Genomic DNA, 22,381 nt, shown 5'->3' with positions numbered 1-22,381 from the left:
ATGCTCTGTAACTTTAATTTCAGTTATACTAAAGATCTTTATATCTTTTTATAACAATGTCTCTGATATTCAAAAAAACATATTTTGAGATCCCTGAAGCTGTGATCAGCAGGGAATAGAATGGGGATATTTTGGGAAAAGGCACTGCATATTTGTCACCAGTTTCCTTTCACAGCCATTCTAATTTAATTTAAGACATTTCACAATAACTGATAAACTAATAATGCAAGAAAATGTATTATAAATCAAAGTAGTTTCTCACTGGAATGGAACTTTAAATAATCTCTACAACACAAGCTAAAGGGCTATTTTTCTTAGGTTCTTAAAAATTGAAATTGGAATAAATATTTATTAAATTCTACTCACACCGATTCTGCATGTAATACATACTGAGATTAGATACAGTTTTATCTAATTAATTTCATTAGTACTTACTAATACCTTATTTTGTATTGAATTTAACTAAAAATGGGAATTCCTGTTTGTTTAAATAGATATAAGTGAAGACAGTGAAAAAAGCTAATTAGTAATCATTTTCAGAAAATTGGTACATAATGGTAAAATACAACAATAAGTCACACTGATCCAAATTATGGGTTTGCTTTACTATACTGTTTCATTTTAAATAAAGAAACCATGAATTAGGGGAGTGTATTTTTATTTCACTCTCTTATACATTGTATAGTAGTGCTAAGTTTCTACTTCACTATGGGCCTGCTCTTATTGAAATAAAAAGGATATTTGCCATTGACTTTGATGGGAGAAGGATACAGTCATTAAAGCATACAAGTTTCTTGCTTTACTTGGATATCCACTACTTTCCCTCACATCACATCAACTGATTGCCATTGGCAAAATGTTGTTGCAGCCTTGGTAGTCATAGAATATTAGAGATAATGCAATGGAGATAATATTTTTTATGGGACCAACTTCTGTTGGTGAAAGAGACAAGCTTTTGAGCTACAAAGAACTAAAGTAGCTCAAAAGGTTCTCTTTCACCAACAGAAATTGGTCTCTTAAAAATATCCACTCACCTTGCCATGGGTGAAGGCAAATACTTCAGATTCACCCCATCTTTGTAGATTTGTCCCTATTTCACGTATTTCTGACCCACCTCATTGATACTTGTTGGTGTTTGTGCCTGGAATTCAATGATAGAAAACCAGGAGCTTCTCCAAAGAGGTAGAAAGGCTCCACTGGCAGGAAACCTTGACTGACCCCTTCATTCACAAATCAACTTTATAGTAATTTATTAGTAATTTCATATGCTTTCACTCACAAATACTCTTACATTTTTATGTCTTTAACATATTCTTTGTGTAAAGCTACATTTAGTAAATGTTAGTTTTCTGCTAAATGAAGTTAATTTAAACATTATTTGCCCTATGCCATTTTAGTCACAGCCAGATTTATGGCATACAGTAAACAGATGGAAATTGCTTTTCTGAACTGAAAGAGAGGGTGACTATTATTTCATTAGCAAAGTATAAATATGTGCTTCAGAAGAACACTTTGGGAGGCTTTTTAGACTGTGTGTACACCTATAAAGTTGTGTCATGAAAACCTGTCTTTTGGCAACAAAACAGTGAGAACGTACACACTGCAATGAAACTTTTGTCAGTTTCAGCGACATAAAAACTTCAGCCCGATGAGAGACTTTATTCTTTTACCCTCTCATTATTGTCGACAGAGAGCCAGTGAAGACTCTGCTTTTGTTTTGCTGACAGAACTGGCTTCTGCCAGTATCCCACAATGCCTGCCCTGATGGCTCTGCTCATCTCTGATCTCTGACAAGTGTCTGACAACTGAGTGAGCTGCTCCTTTTGAGGCACAAACAGAGCAAATCATTGGACTGCTCCTGTTTTTACCCACATTAGGAACACAGTGGCAGGCAGATTGCTGCTGCAGCGGAAGGGGGACAGGATGCTGTGCTGCTTTGACATTCCTCAGCAGTCTCAGGCTATGTCCAGACTATAGAGGTTTTGTGCAAAAAACACTGTTTTTGTGCAAAAACCTGTGGAGCGTTCACACCTCAAGCACTTTTTTGTGCAAGAAAATTTACAGTAAAATGGCAGAACAGAGGGATTTTTGCGGCGTAGATATACCTCTTTCTAGGAGGAATAACTTTTTTTTTTGCACAAGAGTTCTTGCACAAAAATGCATGTGGGATGCTTCGCAGAGGTTTCTTGAGTGAAAAGAGCTTATCTGAAAAAGCACTGGTACTCTGATGGCCATTCTGCGAATGGCTATCATAACTTTCTTGTGCAAGAGTGTCCTTGAAGTGTGAAAGCTCTTTTGCGCAATGCACATCACTTTTGTGATACGCTTGTGATGTGTGGATGTGCTTTTGCGCAAGAAGTTTTTGCAGAAGTTCTCTTCCACAAAAAGCTTCTTGAGCAAAAAACCTGCAGTGTAGACATAGCCTCAGAGGAGTATCCATGTTAGTCTGTGACTGAGAAAAACAATGAATGGTCCTGCTGCACCTTAGGCACTAACAAAAAATGTAGATGGTATCGAGCATGTAGATGGGCACAACCTACTTCTTCAGATAAATATAGCGAGGGGTCCAGAGGTACAAATAAATAGCAGAAAAAGAGGGGAGATGGGGAGGAAAGGGAATAAAAATCTTGTAAATTAGAGTATCCATGCTAAATGAGGCTAATAGAGTGGGCTGTAAGTGGCCAATGCTTAGCTTTTGATGTAATTTGCATGTTGAATATAACGGCCCATCCAGTTCAAGTCTGTTCAGACCTTGGTCAAATGTGTCAAATTTGCATATAAATGCAAGTTTCACAGTTTCTCTCTCCAGTTGGTTTTTTAAATTGCTTTGTAAGAGCATAGTCACTTTTTGATCCATTAGTGAGTGCCCAGGCAAGTCAAAAAGTTCCCCAACAGGTTTCTGTGTGTTACCATTCTGAATATCTAATTTGTGTCCATTAATCCTTTGTTGTACTGACTGTCCAGTTTGGCCAATATACATGGCAGAGGGGCATTGCTAGCACTTAATGCCATAGATCACATTAGTGGATGTGCAGTTGTATGAGCCTCTGATGTGGTGGCTTATGTGGATAGGTCCTGTGATGATGTCACTGGTATAGATATGTGGACAGAGTTGGTACCGGAGTTTATTGCAGGGGTGGGTTCCTGAGTGAGTATGATGGAGGTGTGCTGCATGGTAGCTGGAAAATAAATTGTTTCAGGTTATGGGGCTGTCTGTAGATGGGGATTGGCCTGTCCCCCCAAGGCCTGTGAGAGTGAGGGATCGTTTTCCAGGATAGGTTTTAGATTGTTAATGATGTGCTGGAAGGGTTTAAATTGGGGGCTATAGGTGATGACTACCAGTGTTCCGCTATTTTGTTTGTTGGGCCTATCTTGAAGAAGTTGATGCCTGAGTTGATCTGGCACTGTCAATTTGTAGTGTCAAGGAAGTGGATCCCTTGTGTGGACTAATCCAGACTAAGGTTGATCATGAAATCCACAGGGATTTCAGCAACTTCCACCCCACCATCAATCTTAGTCTGGATTAATTCACATAAGAGATCCACTTCCTGGACATGACAATATAATTAATGATGGCCACATTTCCTCCACCTTATAGTGGAAACCTATTGACTGTTATACTTACCTATATGGCTCTAGCTTCAATCCATGACACTCTTTACAGTTAGGCCCTGAGATACAATCGGATTTGTTCCAATCCCACAGACAGACACAAACACCTACAGGATCTGTATCAGACATTCTTAAAACTTAAATACCCACTGTAAGAATTAAAAAAAACAACAACAGTTTGTCAGAGCCACATGAGTACGTATCTAACTACATTTTTTTGTTAGTCTCTATGGCTATGTCTAGACTGCAAGCCTCTTTCGAAAGAGAGCGTCTAGACTGCACGTTGAACTTTCGAAAAAGCGGCTTGCTTTTTCGAAAGAAAGCATCCAGTGAGTCTGGATGCTCTCTTTCGAAGAAGCCCTATTTACATTGAAGAACGCCTTCTTTCGAAAGAGGAACTTTCGAAAGAAGGCGTTCTTCCTCGTGAAATGAGGTTTACCGCCATCGAAAGAAAAGCCACGTTCTTTCGATTTAATTTCGAAAGAACGCGGCTTGAGTCTGGACGCAGGTGAAGTTTTTTCGAAAAAAGGCTATTTTTTTCGAAAAAACCCCTGAGTCTGGACACAGCCTATGGTGCTGCAGGGAGGGCTCACAGAGCTATTCATAATGTCGCTCCTGGCAGCTAGAGAGGCTGTGAGAGAACTGAGGGGGAATCCCAAGATATGCAAGGATCAGCTCTGCCTTCCCACAGCATGGCATTGTAGGATACATACCCACAATGAATTGCTCACATTGTCAATGATGGTGCCCCTAAATGTGGACATGAACTGTTGACAGAAGAAACAAGTGTGAACACTCTCTGGTGATTTTTGTTTTGTCAAATTTGGGGTGTCAACATAAGTTTTGTTGACAAAACTTGGTAGTGTAGACATACCCTTAGATGAAAACTGCTATTAAGACAGGTCAGAAATTTTCTGATCCATAAAATATTCAAAAAAATAACAAGCTACAAATTTTAAACAAAAATATTCAAAACTAAACAAACTAATCCTGTAATAACTTAGGCAAAACTTTATTGACCTCAAAGGGAGTTTTACTTCAGACAATACTGGATTATTGGACAAATATACCTACAATAAAAGAACTTGCAAAACTTCAAATATGTATGCATGAACGGACTTTTAAACAGATAATTAGCCATTCTATACCTACTTTACTTGCTTATGTGCACAAATCAAGTGTGAATTTTGATAACGTAGCAGGAGCTCAAATAATTTACAGATGTATCTACTGTAACTTCCTCGGGAAATTCAGTCCTGTGAGTACACATTTTTCCTTAACCTGTGAACTGTACTTGAATAACTTGACTCCCACCTTAACTTTCAGCACAGAAGAAAACATTTTAGCATCTTCAGACACTCCTCCAATGTACAGTTTTTTGGTAAAGACAGGAGCATGATCATTTTCATCCTCCACTTCAATAAACACCTTGGCTGTGTTACCTTTAAAAAAAAAAGAAATGCATGTGGATTTTTGGAGCATAAGTTTTGAATGGTTCATGCTTTCCTGTTAAAGCATATATCAACAAAATCAAGTAAACTGATAAAATTGTAAAAATAAAACCTTTACTTAAGATAATTGCAGTTAGGTTTTATGTTCTTCTTGCATGTTAAAAGGTAAAATTTTAAATGGTGGATCCTTCTCTTTTACCCCATCCCTCCAAAAAAAAAAAAAAAAAACACAAATTAAGTACAAGAGAAACATGATTTGGATATAAATGAGAACCATTACATTTATTTTTAAAACATATAGTTATGGTATTTTGCATTCTTTTTTGGGCGGGAACCCACTATTTTATCATTACTTATCCCTTTGGAAACTTGGAGTTAAAATTGGTCCCTTATCAACTATTCACATTGTCCCTTTAATCTCTTTCTCTATATTAGGGTATGTCTAATGTTCCACGAGGTATAACGGTAGTTTGGAATAGGAAGCCTAATCCGAACTACCTAGTCCGTGCCGCATGTAGCCGCGGGCATGGAGTCCGAACTAGCGGACATTTAAAAATGGCGGCGCCCGGCAAGATGCAAATGAAGCCTGGGAAATTCAAATCCCGGGCTTCATTTGCAACTTGGGTTGCCTACATTAACCACCCTACTTCGAACTAGGGTGGTAGTGTAGACATACCCTTAGAGTGTGTCTGTCTGAGATTGTGTTTGTTCAAGAACTCCTAAACGGTAAGAGTGAAGGCCACCAAATTTGGTATGCAGCTTCCTCCTGTCCTAATTTAAAGCAAAGTTTGGTTGTGACAGGACAACTGTAAGCCCAAGGAAAAGGTCAGTTTCCCATAATATGCTAGGGAGGGGCTGCTGTTCGAAGGGATGCGATATGACAGTTGCCAATGGGAGCAGTGAGCCCACAGAGGAGAGCTATCTTGCAGAGTGTCCATTGGCCACAGCGCCTGGGGAGAAGGGAGGAGAAAAAAAGGCCACTAGCAGCTTGGCAGCTGGGAGAAGGGGTGTTCAGGAAGAACAGATCCCTGGTGGGCTGGAGGGGATCGGGGGGGGGGGAATCCCTCAATCCTGAGCCACTCCTCACCCCAATCCTCATTCTTGCACCCCCTCCTACATCCAATATACAGCACACATACATCCTACACCCCCAAAGCCCTGCCCTGAAGTACCTGGGCAATGCAGGGTAAAGTCTCCTAGTCTATATATATAATTTAGAGAGTTTGTGCACCAGTCTGTCTGAGTCCATTTGTTCAAGAACTCCTCCTACATGGTAAGAGCTAGGGTCACCAAATTCAGTACCCAACTTCATCTTACTGTAACTTAAAGCAGGGCTGGGGGAGAGGATACCTTGGGGCTTTATGACACAGGCTGCAGGTCCCAGCAGGCAGCTGACAGCTGCGGCTGTTCTAAGGAGCCCTGGGCCCCCTCTGAACAAGCTGCAGGCTGGGTCTGGCCTGCACAGCCCTGGCCTTGCAGGAGGAACTACCAGCTAAGGAGCTGCCTTTGGAGCAGCGACACTCTCACCACCATGGGTGGTCCTGGTTAGTCTCCCCATTCCACCTCCTACCCTGCTCCCCTTCTTACAAGAGTTAAGAAATGGAGCAACACCAAGTACATCTGCTAGTAATATTACTACAGTATACATTACACAGTAGTTATATGTTAATGGAATAATAACTACATTTGCTGAGGTTTAGAAAAAATATATTGTGTACCCTAGGTGGCAATCCTTGATCTAGTATATATTTGTGAGAGTTTGTCTGTCTGTCTGTCTGTCTGTTTGTTCAGGAACTCCTCCTCCTAAATGGTAAGGTCTAGGGCCACCACATTTGGTATATGGGTTCCTCTTGTCATAATTTAAAGTAAGGTAAAGGTTTGGTTGTGCCAGGAAACTGGGAAGTGCCTAGAAGGGGATTGCTTCTCATACGACCACACAGAAAAGAGAGGGAATCACTAAGTAAATAAAAGGGCCTGGCTGGGAGTGCGCCACCCCATCCAGAACTGTGCAAGCCCCAAGAACTCCTGCCCTCCCCCAAATGCCCTTTACGGAACTTTACTGTCTGTTCCCTTCATCAGGGAATGAGGGGAAAGTGCAGTTTGCTGCATTCCACACTCTTGCTGGGGAGCACAGCGAGCACATGGACCTGGACTTGCCCAGCTGAGGGACATGCAGCAGCCATGGAGAAGTGCTTCTCACCTGGCCCCAAGCTGCTGCAGTGAGAGGACTGGGGTAGTCCTCTTTCCCCTGTGCAGTTTTCATACTGAACCCCTGCCTCACCCCAGAGCAATGATTTCAATGAAGCATGTATATTTTCATTCTATTGTAAAAAAATCATTGAATCAAATACTCAAACACCACCGGGCAAATCTTCTGGTCATAAAAATATACTCAACTGTTTTTTCAAATTTACACATAAGTTAAAAATTTCTTTTAAAATTTTAATTGCTAGTAACTTATTAAAACTATTCTGATGTTGGGACAACAAACCAGCACAGAAAGTATACGCAACAGTGCTGGCAAGGGCATTTTCTATATAAGGAATTCTGCCAGCTCATAGCAGCATTGCACACTTCAGGCCAATGTAATACACTATGGGCTACTCTTTATACTCCTCTGATATATCTGCTTGCTGACATATAGCTGATGGACTTTATCCTGCAAGTTGCTTAGAATTTCAGTGCCTATTTATTTTATTATGTCAGATGAGTCTACATTAACGTGCATGCTTGTGCATCAAGGATGCAGTCTATCTGGTTGCTTACATTGTGAATTAGAGTCTCTAGGCGTCTTTCTGGCACCTTGAAGGGCAAGATTAACCTTTAAATTACGGTTTATCAAACTAATCTCAAATTACCGCAAAATGAACAATAATGACCACAAATAATCTCCTTTGTCCAGAAACAAGAAAAACTTTTGGCAAGATGTGCAAACCCATCTGGAACAAAGATTAACTTGACTGTGCTCTACACAAATGTAATTTTATCCATTTCCATACTCTGTAATCCAGAAAAGAATCGCTGTTGAAAATGCTGGCGGCCAGTTTGTTGAGAGAGACTACATTTTTCATTGACAAATCACTTGATTTCAAGTCGGTTTTCCTACTTAGTAATAATCTATGGTTATTTTGAGTGTTGTGAAGCATGCTCTCTCTGTAGCAGTTGCCTAGTGGATCTGGTTTAAACACAATGGCATGTTGAAAAGAGTTCAGTAGTGTATCTTTAGTAGAAAATAAAACACTTCATGCTTTGGCAAAGGCACCAAAGATATTATGTCTGAATGGAAGTCCAGATATTAGAAAACATGACAACTTCATATAAACAACTGAAGTCTGGGGGAAAAGTTTAAAGTACAGTAGATTTAAAACGTCTGAGTACAGACACAAGGAAATGGCAGCCATGCAGCAGAATAATCAATTACTTCCGCTCCACATTGATGTGTACAGATAAAAAATGAACAAGCTGTAGGTGCTGTCATTCCATGGGAAAATTCTTCATAACAAGCTATCAGCTTTCTAGGTATAAAAAAGGAGCTGTACTTTGACAGATAACTTTGTTATATGTAGGAACAGTGTCTAAGTAGACAAGACAAAGTGGGTGAAGTTAAATATCTTTTACTGGGCCAACATCCATTTGTGAGAGAAACAGTAAAAGATATTATCTCACCCACCTGTCCTGGGACCAAAATGGCTACACCACTACAGCATGCAACAATGTCAGATGTCGGATCTAAGTGTATATTTTTATTATAATGTTTTTCTGTTTTGACCATTGCATTATTTATTACACTAAATTACAACATCAGCCTTCTAGAAAGGATAGAAAAATGTGTCTTGTTACACTGACAGTGCACTTAGATGTTTAGTATTACCTTCTGTAGTTTACTCAGAAACTGCAGCCCTCCCGAGAACGAGATTCTCAGGCAGTGTCTTCATTGCACTTCCCCCTCAGGGAAGAAAGATTTAAGCAGGATTACAAGTAATTTGTGTAAGTGACCTTGACCTGCTGAGTATAAATAGTTAAATCAATGGATGGCATTGGTAGACTTCTGCTGTAGGGAAAATTCTAATTCTGTCAAGCTCACTGCTTGGAGTACTGCAGCATTGCTAACCTATAAGAGTTATTTGTAATGCAAATGAGGCATCTTTGTCCTAGTGCTTGCCATTCACATAGATCAAGCCAGCTCCTGCACAGTTTTCTTAGTCATTTGGAAAAGCGTGTCTTGTATTTTGCTGAAAACATGTTTGTTAGTTCTCTGACTAATATAAACATTGATGTACTCAGCATCAGTAAAGTGCTCTGAAAAATTCAAATAAAGGTAACTATATAAATGCAAAATGCTATTTTTATTGTATCTATTACCTCCAGCTATTCAGAACCTTCACCTTCTTCAATAATTAAATATTATATACATACATACTATTTACTGCAGTTTTAGGGTACGTCTACACTGATCCATAGGTAGAAATACGATACGCAATTTGAGCTATACAACTTGCACATCTTATTTTGATCTTATTTTGAGATAGCTTATTTCAAAATTTGGCACTATCTATACTACACTTTTTTCAAAATAAATGGCTACCCCAGAATGTCCCTTACTCCTCATGGAATGAGGTTTACAGGGACATCAGAATAGCAAGCCTGTTATATTTTAAAATAACTGGTGCACTCAAAAGACCTGGAATAGCTATTTTGGGATACCAGAGGTATCCCGAAATAGCGCTGCAGTGTAGATGTAGCTTTACACTTTACTCATATTTAATTTCACTAACACTTTCATATCAGCTCATTGCCTCATTTTTATGCAGAGCTTATATTTCACTGGCTCTGTCAGACTTAGGTTAACTCTTCCTTTTTATCAATCTGTGGCTGAATGCAATCTGCGGCTGAGTGCAATAAAAGGACTACCAACTAAACTACACAGATTCCTTCATCCTAAATAGAGACTGCCTAAAGCAGCACACATTAAAATGAGTCATCAGTGTATTCATTGCACACAGATTTATGTTGTGCCTATTCATCGACAGCCTGCAGTGGGGATGAGGATTCCTGGACTCCTATTAAGGGAATGCATGCTGTGCATTTTCCTCCTGCGGCACCTCAACTGTGCTGGCTGATATAAAGGGAGGTGGGACTATGGGTGAGTCTAATTACAGAATCAAATTCTTCCTGTGCCTATGCTCAGCAAAAGAATAGGATTGTATCTGATATTTGCATAGAGACATAAGGCAAGGACAGATACTTCGTTGCCTCTTTGTTCTCGCACAGCAGTGAGGGACCAAGTACTGTCTGACTCACAGTATAATATGTTCTCTTGAACATAGAACATAAACTAGACTCTAGTTACTAGAATATACTCTTGGTATTAAAACACTTACAAGGTACAATATCTACTGCCCTTTTTTGAAAACAAATGTTTCATGCTCCACTCTCTGCAATGTGCCCTCAGTAATAACGTTATTCTTAATGACTGTAGGTTTGGAATCCGTCATTTCATATACATTATTTTGCATGATATGCATTACATATGAGGTTGATCATTAAAACGGAATGAGATAAAACATAACTAGGGTCAAACTACTTATTTATTTAATCAGAAGGGGAAATTGAGACAGAAAGTTTTAAAGGGAGACCTGAATAAACTGTCCAGTTAGACAAAAGGATCTGTGGAAGGCTATATTTGAGTACAATAAATTGTAGAAAGGAATTTGAAGGGCAGATATTATTCCTGTTAAAAACCCATTTTCTCCTTAGTGTACCAGTTCCTGAAGGGTGAGGAATGCAGCTTCTCAGCCCCTATTTTGCGTTTACCCTTGAGAACTGTTTTGGAAAATGGAAGAATACTGCTCTGGTTGGTGACCACTGGAGTAAGGAAATATCCCTGGGCATGGGGGAAAGAAATTAGAATTCTAGGGAACACAGAGAAGAAGCAGCAGTGCCCAGCTCAGGTAGGTGAGGGTGGGGAGCCAGGTATCTGGGCGTCTGGTTGAGAGGTTTCCAGCTTCCCCAGACAGGGTTCCTGCGGTTGTCCTTGGCTGGCCAGGGCAGAGTCCTAGCTGGCTTACAGCCTCGGGGGGCCGGGGCAGGGGCTGGGACTGTGTTTGGGACCCTGAGGGGGAGAAGCTGGGACTGTGCTTGGGGGTGCCACAACAATTCTGAGGATACAACAAATGAAGGCTCAATCATCCCATTAATTTAAGTTCAGGTGAAACTTTTGGTAAAATACTAAATTTTATTTGTTTTTTTTTAATAATGTGTATTATGTTTCTAATATTTTTGTAACACCTGTGCGTGAGACTCACAGGCCCAAAGTGTGCCCCCCAGTCCCTGAGTGTGTGACTCCCAGAGTGTGACTCCCAGCCCCTGAGCGTGACTCCCAGCCCTTCCAGCCCCTGCGTGTGACTCTCAGGACCTCCAGCTCTCCAGCCCCTGAGTGTGGGGTTTAAGACTGGGGGAGGGGGACAGTTTGGGGATGAGTGTCTTTCCCCTACCACAACTCAAATAAATGTAGTGTTATTAGTTTATTAATATATTTTAATATTAATTTTCAGTTTTTCTATGAAATAACTACTATGTGTATATAAACAGGACAGGGCACAATTTTATATTCTTGCCTCAGGCACAAAATTAGCTAGTTACGGCACTGCCCTCCCCCTCTCCAACCCCCCTTCCTCGCTTTGGGTCACCAAGTCTTCCTGAATTGTCAAAATGGGTCCCCATCTGGAAAAGGTTGGGAACCGCTGGGCTAAAGTATTCAGAGGAGGTACACTATGCAACCACTTTCGTTGAATCTGAATTTTTCCTCTATTTTTAATAATCTCATTTTTAAGAAAAATAGTGGCTTGTGAGATTTTCACACAGATTGCCTCAAAAAATGTAAAGGTCCTTTCACATTTAAGGTCACAAAAGGATTTTTTGAAACTTAACCCCACACTTAATCTTAAATACAGGGAAAAAGATATCCACCCTCAGGCCATATCTACATTACAGATAAGATTGAAGCAGCCACAGTAAATCTTCCAGGATTCTAATTAGCAGGTCTAGTGAAGACACACTAATTCATACTGAGAGGGGTGCTCCCGTCAATGCCAGTAATCCTGCTTCTACGAGGGGTAAGGGAAGTCAAAGGAAGAGTGTGCACCCTTCGACTTCCTGCCGTGTGGACAGTGCCAAAATTCGAGTTAAGATACTTTGACTTAAGCTACACATTTAATGTAGCTGACATTGTGTATCTAAATTCAAACTTATCCCCTAGTGTAGACCAGCGGTTACTGAGGTGTACTGCAAACAGCTGATGTGAAAAAGGACTGAGGAAGAGATGGAAGTGTGACAGTGCATTTTATATTATTTATGGAATTATGCTTATGAATGGGAATATGAAAAACTGGAAAATGCTTTATGTAAAATACTTCTTGTAAGGGATCATTTGAAATGTGATAATCTGCTGAATGTGTATATTCTTTTTCTGTATTTGAGGTTTAAAATATGAAATATTAACCTGTGTTGCTGATATAGATATGCTAAGCAAGGGCCATTAAGGTATTTCAGAAACTTGATGGCTCATTGATAAGGACAATAATCTGCAAATGGACTTGTTTTTCCCTGTAACCCTGGGAGAGACAGGCTATGGTTGATCCTACCAAGACATGTGGCCATTTCACCTGATGTCAGGACCCATCTTAGATACTGTACTTTGCCACTGAAAGTGAGAACAATTTGAACACAATGATCTCAGTATTTGTATTATTCTGCTGTGGCAAATTCAATATAAAGATGAGAAGCCAAACAATTGGGACTACTGGCAGAGGTCGCTTAGGGCCTTAGAGGTGCTGCTTCCTACCCAAAAAGATTGCTGGAAATATCTAAGGGTGAATAGGGGGAAGGATCCAGGCCCAGACAAAGAGTTTGCAGGGCCCAAAGCAGAATGCTGTGGTTGGCTGAGCTGCACGTCTGGGTGACTCCCAGTCAGAGAAGTGAGTGGTTGGGTGGGCAGGAGCTGGGCAGCGCGGAGCCCTGAATGCACAGTCCCAAGGCAACCATCTTGCTCACTTTGCCCAAAGGCTGCGTCTGTAAGGATCAAACCAAGACAGGGAGGATGTCCAGTCTGTGAAAGAAATTCTTCAGAATAACTTAGAGTGAGATATTCCATTTAACCAGTTTCTTAATGTAGTACACTTATTTGGAATGTTTTGTTTTATTTTGCTTAGTAAATTATTTTGTGTGCTATTATTTATAACCACCTACATTCTACTATTTATCCTTAATGTTTATTAATAAACATTCTGTTTATTAATAAACCCAGTGTAAATAATTGTTACTGGAGGGGAGCAAGCAGCTGTTCATCTCTCTTTATGTAAGTTTGAGGGCAAACAAAATGAGCTAACTTTATACAGAGTAAGACAGATTTTATCTAGGTTTCAAGTCCCACTGGGGCTGTGCACCTAGGTGTTGAGGCTCCACCCTTCAACTGAGCTGATCTCAGCATTTGTATTATACTGCTGTGGGCTGTGACCCAATCGCTATGCCGGTGCTGGAGGAGGGCAGAGGGCCTGAGTCAGATGGATAGAGGGTGGAGGTGTGCCTATGAGGACTCGGTAAAGTGACAGTCACAAGGGCATCTCTGTGACTGAAAAGAATGTTTTCTGGGAGGGCAAACAATAAAAAATTGTGACTGTTCATAGAAAATGAGAGCAGTGATTTATAATCCATTTTCATTTCAAAAGTGCAAAATATATGACAATTCAAATAGCACTGGCTCAAATAAAACAACCTCAGCATCAAGTTTAGGAGACTGGTCATGAGCCACATTCAACTCCTTGGAGTTGTTCAGGTAGTTAAAAGGATGTAGAAAGCTACTGTAAGGAACTATGGAAAATTCCCTTAACATAGATGAATCACTGAATGGCGTAACCAGTTCTATAATTAAGAAGTTTCCTCTTCCTTTAACATGTTGTGGAATGGCCACAGTGAGCGCACACAAAACAGCAGTGATTCTTTCTGGCTGGCAACTAAAAGCTCAAAGAAGGTTGGTTCAGCCTCCAAACAGCTCAAAGAGGTGGTTTGAAGCAGTATTTACCTCGCTCCCCCTCAGCCTCACTGCTTTCTGAATTCTCACTGTTCTGGAGCAGTCTTACATACTTGTGTACTATTACCTTACTGTTTAAAAAAGCAAGTACTGTACTTCTTTTCAGTATAGAAGCTACCTAGTGTCTCCAAAATAAGGAAAAGTTAAACTTTGCTAGAATACATTTATCATTATATGTGTTTCAAACTGTAAATATATAATGCAGCAGAGAAGAATTAATGCTGTGCATACTTCTCCTTTCCCACTGTGAAATGTGACAGTTTAGAAGGGCATGATTAATGCTTTCTGTTTATGGAATAAAGAAGCTTTGCAGAAAGGTATGTAGATGTTGGTAAAACATATGGTAAAAGGTGTCATTAGAACACAACCATAAACACCTGAAAGGGAGACATGATAGATCAGATACATATTTTTGCCTTTAAATATATTACAAATGAAAGGAATGATGAAACAGGATTTTTAACAACTATTTCAAATTTGACTTGTTGCCTTCACATAATAGTCTCTTAGGGCACACTTAGGGTGTGTCTAGATACAGGGTTTTGTCGACAAAAGTGGACTTTTGTCAACAAAACTATACCTGCGTCCACACTACCGCTGAGTTCTGTCGACATAACGTCGACAGAACTCAGCAGTTTTGTCGACGCTGGTAAACCTCATTTTATAGAGTTTCTGTCGACAGAAGGTGTTATTGCATGTAAACTGTCCTTTGCGTCTACACTACCATGTCAACAAAGCAGCTTGCTTTGTCGACAGAACTCAATGTAGTCTAGACGCTCTTTGTCGACAGAAGTTTTGTCGACAGATACTGGAAGAATGTCGAAGAACTTCTGTCGACAGAAGCCTGTAGTCTAGACGTACCCTTACATAGCAACATTATTTAAAAATAACTAGCCTTATTTTGAAATAACTAGCATCTACACAGAAGGCAGTTATTTCAAAATAATGTTGAAATACTGTCAAGTTGGAGGATTTCTTACTCCGACTCTTATAACCCTCATTGTACGAGGAGTAAGGGAAGTTGGAGGAAGAGTGCTCGATTTTGAAATAAGTGCCATGTAGATGTTCCCAATTTCGAAATAAGCTATGCAATTGACATAGCTCAATGTGCATAGCTTATTTCAAGTTAAGCCCTGCAGTGTAGATGCACCCTTAGAGTACTCCCCAAAAGGCCCATATTAAAAGAATATACTAACGCCATAAAATTTTCCTGTGTTCTGATGGGAATATCTATCTAACCATACGCTCTTGTTCAGACTGTTTTCTGATGTTTTATGGGGTCTGCACTTGTAACCAACATTCTTCCAGTAAGCTGATTTACACTGCTGACCCACATTAAAATCTCATCTAAATGTTGCAAATTTGTGTCTTAAATACTCACATTGCAGTATCTTAATAGACAAGTGTAAGTCAACTGGCTCAGTCCTGGGGCTCAGGTCTATGCTTGGGCCCTCATCCCCAGTCTCTACAAGCCCAGGCCCTATCTAGTCCAAGTGCTCCAGCCTGTGATCCCTGGGAAGCAGTCTCTAAGCCCAGTCCCTGGGCTTGGCTAGGCAAATAAACCAACACTCAGTGGTCCTTTTTAAGCCCAGGCCCTTAGTACAAGGCAGGGGCAAGTAAACAAACACAGTCCGTGGACTAGGGCCGAGACCTGGGGCAGAGCAGGGCTGACACTCAAATGCAGTTAGTAGCAGTTCTTAAGCCCCAGTCCTAACACAGGGTATGTCTACACTACAAAGTTAATTCGAACTAACGGACGTTAGTTCGAATTAACTTTGATAGGCGCTACACAAGCGCTCCGCTAGTTCGAACTTAATTCCAACTAGCGGAGCGCTTAGTTCGAACTAGGTAAACCTCATTCTACGAGGACTAAGCCTAGTTCGAACTTACTAGTTCGAATTAAGGGGTGTGTAGCCCCTTAATTCGAACTAGTGGGAGGCTAGCCCTCCCCAGCTTTTCCTGGTGGCCCCTCTGGGCACCACCAGGGAAACTCGTATGCCCCCCTCCTGGCCCCGGAGCCCTTAAAGGGGCACGGGCTGGCTACGGTGCCCGTGCCAGGTGCAAGCCTGCCAGCACCCAGCCAGCAGACCCTGCACCTGGCACGGCTCGAGCCAGCCACCCGATGCCCCCCAGCCCTCCCCCTCTTCCCGGGACCAGGCTGGCGGCTCCCGGGAGCTTGCCTGGGACCGCAAGAGGCGGGCACCCGCCTGTTCTAGTGCGGACATCGTGGACCTCATCCACGACCTCCGCACTAGGAACAGGAAAGCGGCCATCTAGGGCAGGAGAGCTGCCAGCCTGGCCACCCAGGAGCAGGTTTGCATGAAAATCAAGGTGGTCCACTGAGACCCCCGACCCTGAGCCCTGAGCTTACAATGGCCGTACTGGGTCAGACCAAAGGTCCATCTAGCCCAGTAGCCTGTCTGCCGACAGCGGCCAACCCTAGGAACCCTGGAGGGGATGGACCGATGACAGTGACCAAGCCATTTGTCTCGTGTCATTCCTCTCCAGTCTTCCACAAACTTTGGGCAGGGACACCACTCCTACCCCCTGGCCAATACCACTCCATGGACCCAACCTCCATGACTTGATCTCACTTCTCTTTAAACTCTGTTCTAGTTGTAGCCTTCACAGCCTCCTGCAGCAAGGAGTTCCACAGGTTGACTCTTTGCTTTGTGAAGAACAACTTTCTGTTACTAGTTTGAAGCCTGCTACCCATTCCTTTCCTTTGGGGGCCTCTAGTCCTTCTTTATGGGAACTAATGAAGAACTTTTCTGTAGCACCCTCTCCACCCCACTCATGCTTTTATAGACCTCTATCATATCCCCCCTCCATCTCCTGTTTTCTAAGCTGAAAAGTCCCAGTCTCTTTAGCCTCTCTTCATATGGGACCTGTTCCAAACCCCTGATCATTTTAGTTGCCCTCCCCTCTCCCACCCTCTCTCTTCCCCTCTCCCACCTCCTTTTCCCAGTCTCCCCCAGTTTTGTTCAATAAAGAGATATTCTATTTTTGAACACAATTGTCCTTTATTTTGTACATCAGGAAGGGGGGCTAGGGAGGGGTAAGTGGAAGGAGGTGAGGGAGGAATGGGGTACGAGCCCCCGATGGGGAGGACTAGGCTGGCTCTGCGGGCTTCTGGGGGTGGAACCTCTCCTGCAGCCCCCCAATTGCCCCCTCTCCCCAGATGGCAGCCTGCAGCAAGTGCAGCCGGGCTGATGGCCGAGTGCTGTGATGTGCCCAGTGTGGGTACTCCGGGCACTCCAAGCCAGGACTGCTTTGCAAGCGGGGCACCTCTGAGAACTGTCTGTCCGGGGTGGGGGTCGGGTCCTTTTAAGCACAGCCCTCGGCTAGCCTGAGACAGCAGCTCCACGCTCTAAGTCTTCATCTGATGCCCTGCCAGCACTGCTTCCGGCCATCCTTAACCCCGGAATTAGGGTCCACTTAATGTGGACATGCTAGTTCGAATTAGCAAAATGCTAATTCGAACTAGTTTTTTAGTCTGGATCCGTTAGTTCGAATTAGCTTAGTTCGAATTAGTGCTGTAGTATAGACATACCCACAGGGTGGAACAGATAAATAAATCTAGGCAGGAATCTCAAGGTGAGCTCAGGCTCTAGAGCAGGGTGAGGCAGGCAGACACATAGTTTGTAGTCTTTAGGTGAGCCCAATCGCTAGTGCAGGGCAGGGCAGTTTGTAGTTGGAAGGGGAAGACTGCCACCCAGAGACTGTGGTGGGAGGAGGGACACAGGCCCACCCTACTCCACTGCTTCCCTTCCCAGGGCGTCTGGGGTCAGCAGGGATCCATCCCGGTACACACTGACTTACTATAACACAAATTAGCCTGACCCTCATCGCTTGTCCCTGGGCCACTTCCAGACCCACCCCCCCAGCGGAGTACCTGGCTCCACACAAGTCATCAGGTCTGAACCCTTGGGTAAGGTCAGCAGGGTTTTCTGATAGGTTTGGGGGCCTAGCAGTCCAGGCTAGTTCTCTGTGTCTCCCAGGTCCTCAGTGGCCTCCCAGCTTGGGAACATAGGGCAGACCTCTGCTTCCTTAGGCGGCTGAGGCCTCACCGAACTACTGGCCTGGGCTCTTGTATAGATAGTCCCCCCCCTTGACTTCTGGTCAGGTAAAGGGGTAGGACTAGGCTCAGTCCACCAGAGCTTGGAGAGGCATTCTTCCCCCTCTTGGTCTATGAGCGGCCACCCCTGCTCACTACAACAAGAAAAATGAATTTGAACTGAAGTCATGTTCAAGTGTTTACTCAGAATTGTGTCATTGGGAGGATATTAAGTTACAGCTTGTGCACTACAGGACTCTTCTGCATTATGCTTTTACCAGTGATTACATTATGTCTCTCTTTTACCATACACTAAAATTTGATTCAGATGTCCCTCACATTCTGGTAATTCCAACACAAGAAGTCTACAACTTGATTAAGAACATGTGTTCATCTCTGAAGTGAGCAACAACAGACTGTTCTTTTTGAAAGTTCATTTTAATCAAACTGAATGAGAATAATAATTGGAGAGACCTCAATAACAGTTTGCTTTACTGTGATTTTAATAATCTGCCTAAAGGACTTTGGCAAGTGAAATAAATATCTCCAAATGAGCCCAAACCTTGTATTAACAGATTTGGCAAACCCAAATAAAAATCAACAAGCATATTCCAAGGCATTTGATGCAAATCACTCTAAGCTAGAATCAGATAGGAATTCAGGTGCCTTATGATCTCTTTAGGCACCTGTCACTGACCTGGTTGAGGTCCCCCTATGGATTACCTACCACAGTGCTGGGAAGGGTCCAGCTTCTTAATTCCCATCCATATATTTATCTTGCTGGAGGTGGGCAGTTTAGGCACTGTTGCTGGCTTTCGGCCTTGAGGCACATTCTCTACTGGCAGACTCATATTTGACACTCCCTTGGCAATGAATAGGGCAATTGTCTAGGCCTTGTAACTAGAGCCATTTTCCCCAGCAGCTCTTGCACATTCCCCAGAATCTCACAAGAAGTGACTTACAAGGGCATGTGGTAAGGAAAACCAAGTTTGCTCAAGCGGCGAGGAGTCCTGTGTCACCTTATAGACTAACTAAGTGTTGGAGCATAAGCTTTTGTGGGCAAAGACCCACTTCATCAGATGCATGTAGTGGAAATTTCCAGAGGCAGGTATAAATATTCACTACCTAGTGGATCGACGCTGAAGCGGTCAGTACATTGCGTCGTCTTAGACCAAGGATGTAAAAGAGTAGTAGATTAGTTGACTAGGCTTATTGGGTAGTTGAGTAGACTACTAGCAATCCTCCCGCCCTTGCTGCCCCTATATCAGAGGCAGCAAGGGAGGGGGGGAGCAGAAGCTGGTGCTAGGGGGAGTCAGCTTAAAAGATGGTTCTCTTAGCACTATTTCCATGGTGCGGGCGGAGGGAAGGGAGTGCAGGGGAGACAGTGGCTCAGTGGCGCTTTGGCTCTGCTTTTTAAATGTAGTAAGAGCTGCCCAGCTCTTACTACATTTAAAAGGCAGAGGTGCAGGTTGGGACCTGGCATGAGCCAGGACTGAAGGAGTCCTGGTTTGCATCGGGTCTGGACAGCTGCAGCGCTGCCTTTTAAATGTAGTAAGAGCTGCTTTAATCCAGATTTGTGCTGGTTCCCAGACCTATCTCCACTGCAGCTATGTAGTTTAAATGTAGGAGCTGGGCTGCCTGCACACCCAGCTCCTACTATATTTAAACTGCACAGCTGCAGCGGCCCCTTATCAACTAATTATGTACTTGATACAAGTTATATCAAGTACACGATTAGTCATTTACTCCCTACTTAACATCCTTATTTTAGATGTAAAAAATTGATCTCCAAATGCTCTCCCATCAACTTTGGTACTCTGCCAGGTTGAGAAGAGTAGCTAGAGTGAATGGGAAAACAGTCCCTGCTGACCTTACCACACAGAAGACATGGTAAATACATCAACTTTGGCTATGCTAATTATGTAGCTGAAGTAGCATAAGGTAGATCAACGAGGGGGAAGGTCAGTGTAGATGAGATCTTAATAGCATGAGAAACACACAGTTCTATACAAAATAAAGTCACCTATATGCACTACATGGCCTCAGGTTCCTTCCCAATTTAGAGAATTTATTTTGGATTTGGGCAGAGTCCCTAAATAGCTCAGCGATCTTTCCCTTTCAGCTCATGACTTCTGTTTCCAAACATGGAGTCTTTCTAGCTCAGCTAGATTTCTCTGACCTCAGTTGGTCCACAGATAAGTAGGAGTCCCCTCCAAAAAAAGGATGTCTATCTCCTCCCCTCTCCCATCCAAACCTTTTTATTCCTGTTTCAGTGAATCTCCCAAGTTTAGATGTCAAAGGGGTAGCCATGTTAGTCTGTAACTTTAAAAACAAGGAGTAGTCTTGTGGCACCTTAGACACTAACAAATATATAGGATCATGAGCTTTCGTCTGATGAAGTGGGTTTTACCCAGGAAAACTCATGATCCTATATATTTGTTAGTCTCTAAGGTGCCACATTTTTCAAGTTTAGATGTCCCTTAGCAACACCTACTACTGGTGTTTTTTCACTCTCCATTTTTATTTGAATAGTCGTTGGGTTAGAGAAAGCGTGACTCACTCACTTGTGCTGGGAACTGGAAGCAGTGTTCAGAGAGAAAGAGAAAACAAAGAAAAAACTGAAGCCTAATGATTATTAATGTGAAAACACTGTTTAGAATACTATGAGTTTGGTTTCTTCACAATACACAACACTGTATTCGCTCAGGACATTGGGACAGTATTTCTTTTTTGAAATCATAAGAATTTCTAAAATATGTTAGAATAAATTCTGAACAAGACCAACTTACAGCTAAAAATAACTTAGATGGCTGTCAATAGCTGACAAAACAGGAGCAATAAGTCTTATCAAACAGAACATTTAATGAGGGCTAAACTTCCACTAAACACTGTCTGCCAACTAGAAACACTTCTGTCTGTGAGGGCTTTATTTTTTATACCATCTGCTTGCATCCATGACCATTTCAAGACAGACACTAGAACAGCCTTAAGGCTGCCTCCACCGAATCAGTCACAAAGGACAGTTAAAGTTGGGCACCACATGGACAGTAGTGATAGCTCAAGATAAAATAAAGAATGACAACTACTGTCAGCAGCTGTACAGTAAGCAAGTCTTGAAGGGTCATGTGAACTGAGTTGGAAAAAAATCCTTGTTGTGAGCAAGACATGAGAAGTCATTCTTCCTCTCTACTCTGTGCTGGTTAGGCCTCAGCTGGAGTATTGTGTTCAGTTCTGGGCACCACATTTCAAGAAAGATGTCGAGAAATTGGAGAGGGTCTAGAGAAGAGCAACAAGAATGATTAAAGGTCTAGAGAACATGACCTATGAGGGAAGGCTGAAGGAATTAGGTTTGTTTAGTTTAGAAAAGAGAAGACTGAGGGGGACAATCTGACAGTCTATCAGGGATAGTCCAGACATTATTTGTTCCTGCCATGAGTGCAGGGGACTGGACTTGATGACCTCTCGAGGTCCCTTCCAGTCCTAGTGTTCTATGATTTTAATGTCAAATTTTAGAAACTGTGAATATTGGAAGAAATTAGATTAATCTCTAGCTCTACCTCTGCACTCTATGGAATTCATAATGTCCTTGTAATCCATAGCATTAAATACTATCATAAGGGGAAACCACAAGTTCTGGTTCTGTTAGTCACTCCTTAGGAAAGTAAAATACCAGCAATATTTCCTCAGTAGAGGAGAGATTAGTCATATAATTGGCTACTTTTAAACTACATCCCTCTGTCGGGAGGGGCATGTAAGTGATGCACTTTGAAAGTGCAAATGAAGCGGGGATTTAAATATCCCACGCTTCATTTGCATAATTATGTCATGGTGCTGTTTCAAACAAGCACCATGTTGACAGTGAAACTTCAGTTTAGATGTGTTTTTTTTGACAACACGGTGATTTTTTTAAAGATCTTTCGAAAAATTGCCCCGTTGTCCAAAAAACCGCATCTAAACTGCAGTTTCACTTTCGACATGGTGCTTGTTCGAAACAGCACGATGATGTGATTATGCAAATGAAGTGTGGGATATTTAAATCCACGCTTCATTTGCACTTTTGAAGTGCTTCATTTATATCCCTCTGCTGACAGAGGGGAGTAGTTTAGACACGGCCTTAGAGATGAGACAGACATACAAACACTTTGATTTTGAGAACTAAGACAGTTTAATTTG

General features: G+C 42.1%; 1 protein-coding gene across 18 annotated transcripts in view; it reads right to left on the bottom strand.

The window, feature by feature from the left end:
• PCDH15 (protocadherin related 15) overlaps positions 1-22,381 on the bottom strand; it is a 1,467,631-nt gene that overhangs the window by 100,900 nt on the left and 1,344,350 nt on the right. For all 18 annotated transcript variants that reach the window (XM_075935032.1, XM_075935037.1, XM_075935036.1 and 15 more), the window contains one exon: positions 4,927-5,054. In XM_075935032.1, the coding sequence (XP_075791147.1) occupies positions 4,927-5,054 (128 nt within the window). The remainder of the gene's footprint in view (positions 1-4,926; positions 5,055-22,381) is intronic.

This window comes from Pelodiscus sinensis, chromosome 8 (assembly GCF_049634645.1).
Source record: "Pelodiscus sinensis isolate JC-2024 chromosome 8, ASM4963464v1, whole genome shotgun sequence".
NCBI lineage: Eukaryota > Metazoa > Chordata > Testudines > Trionychidae > Pelodiscus > Pelodiscus sinensis.
This window is presented reverse-complemented; position numbering and strand designations above follow the sequence as displayed.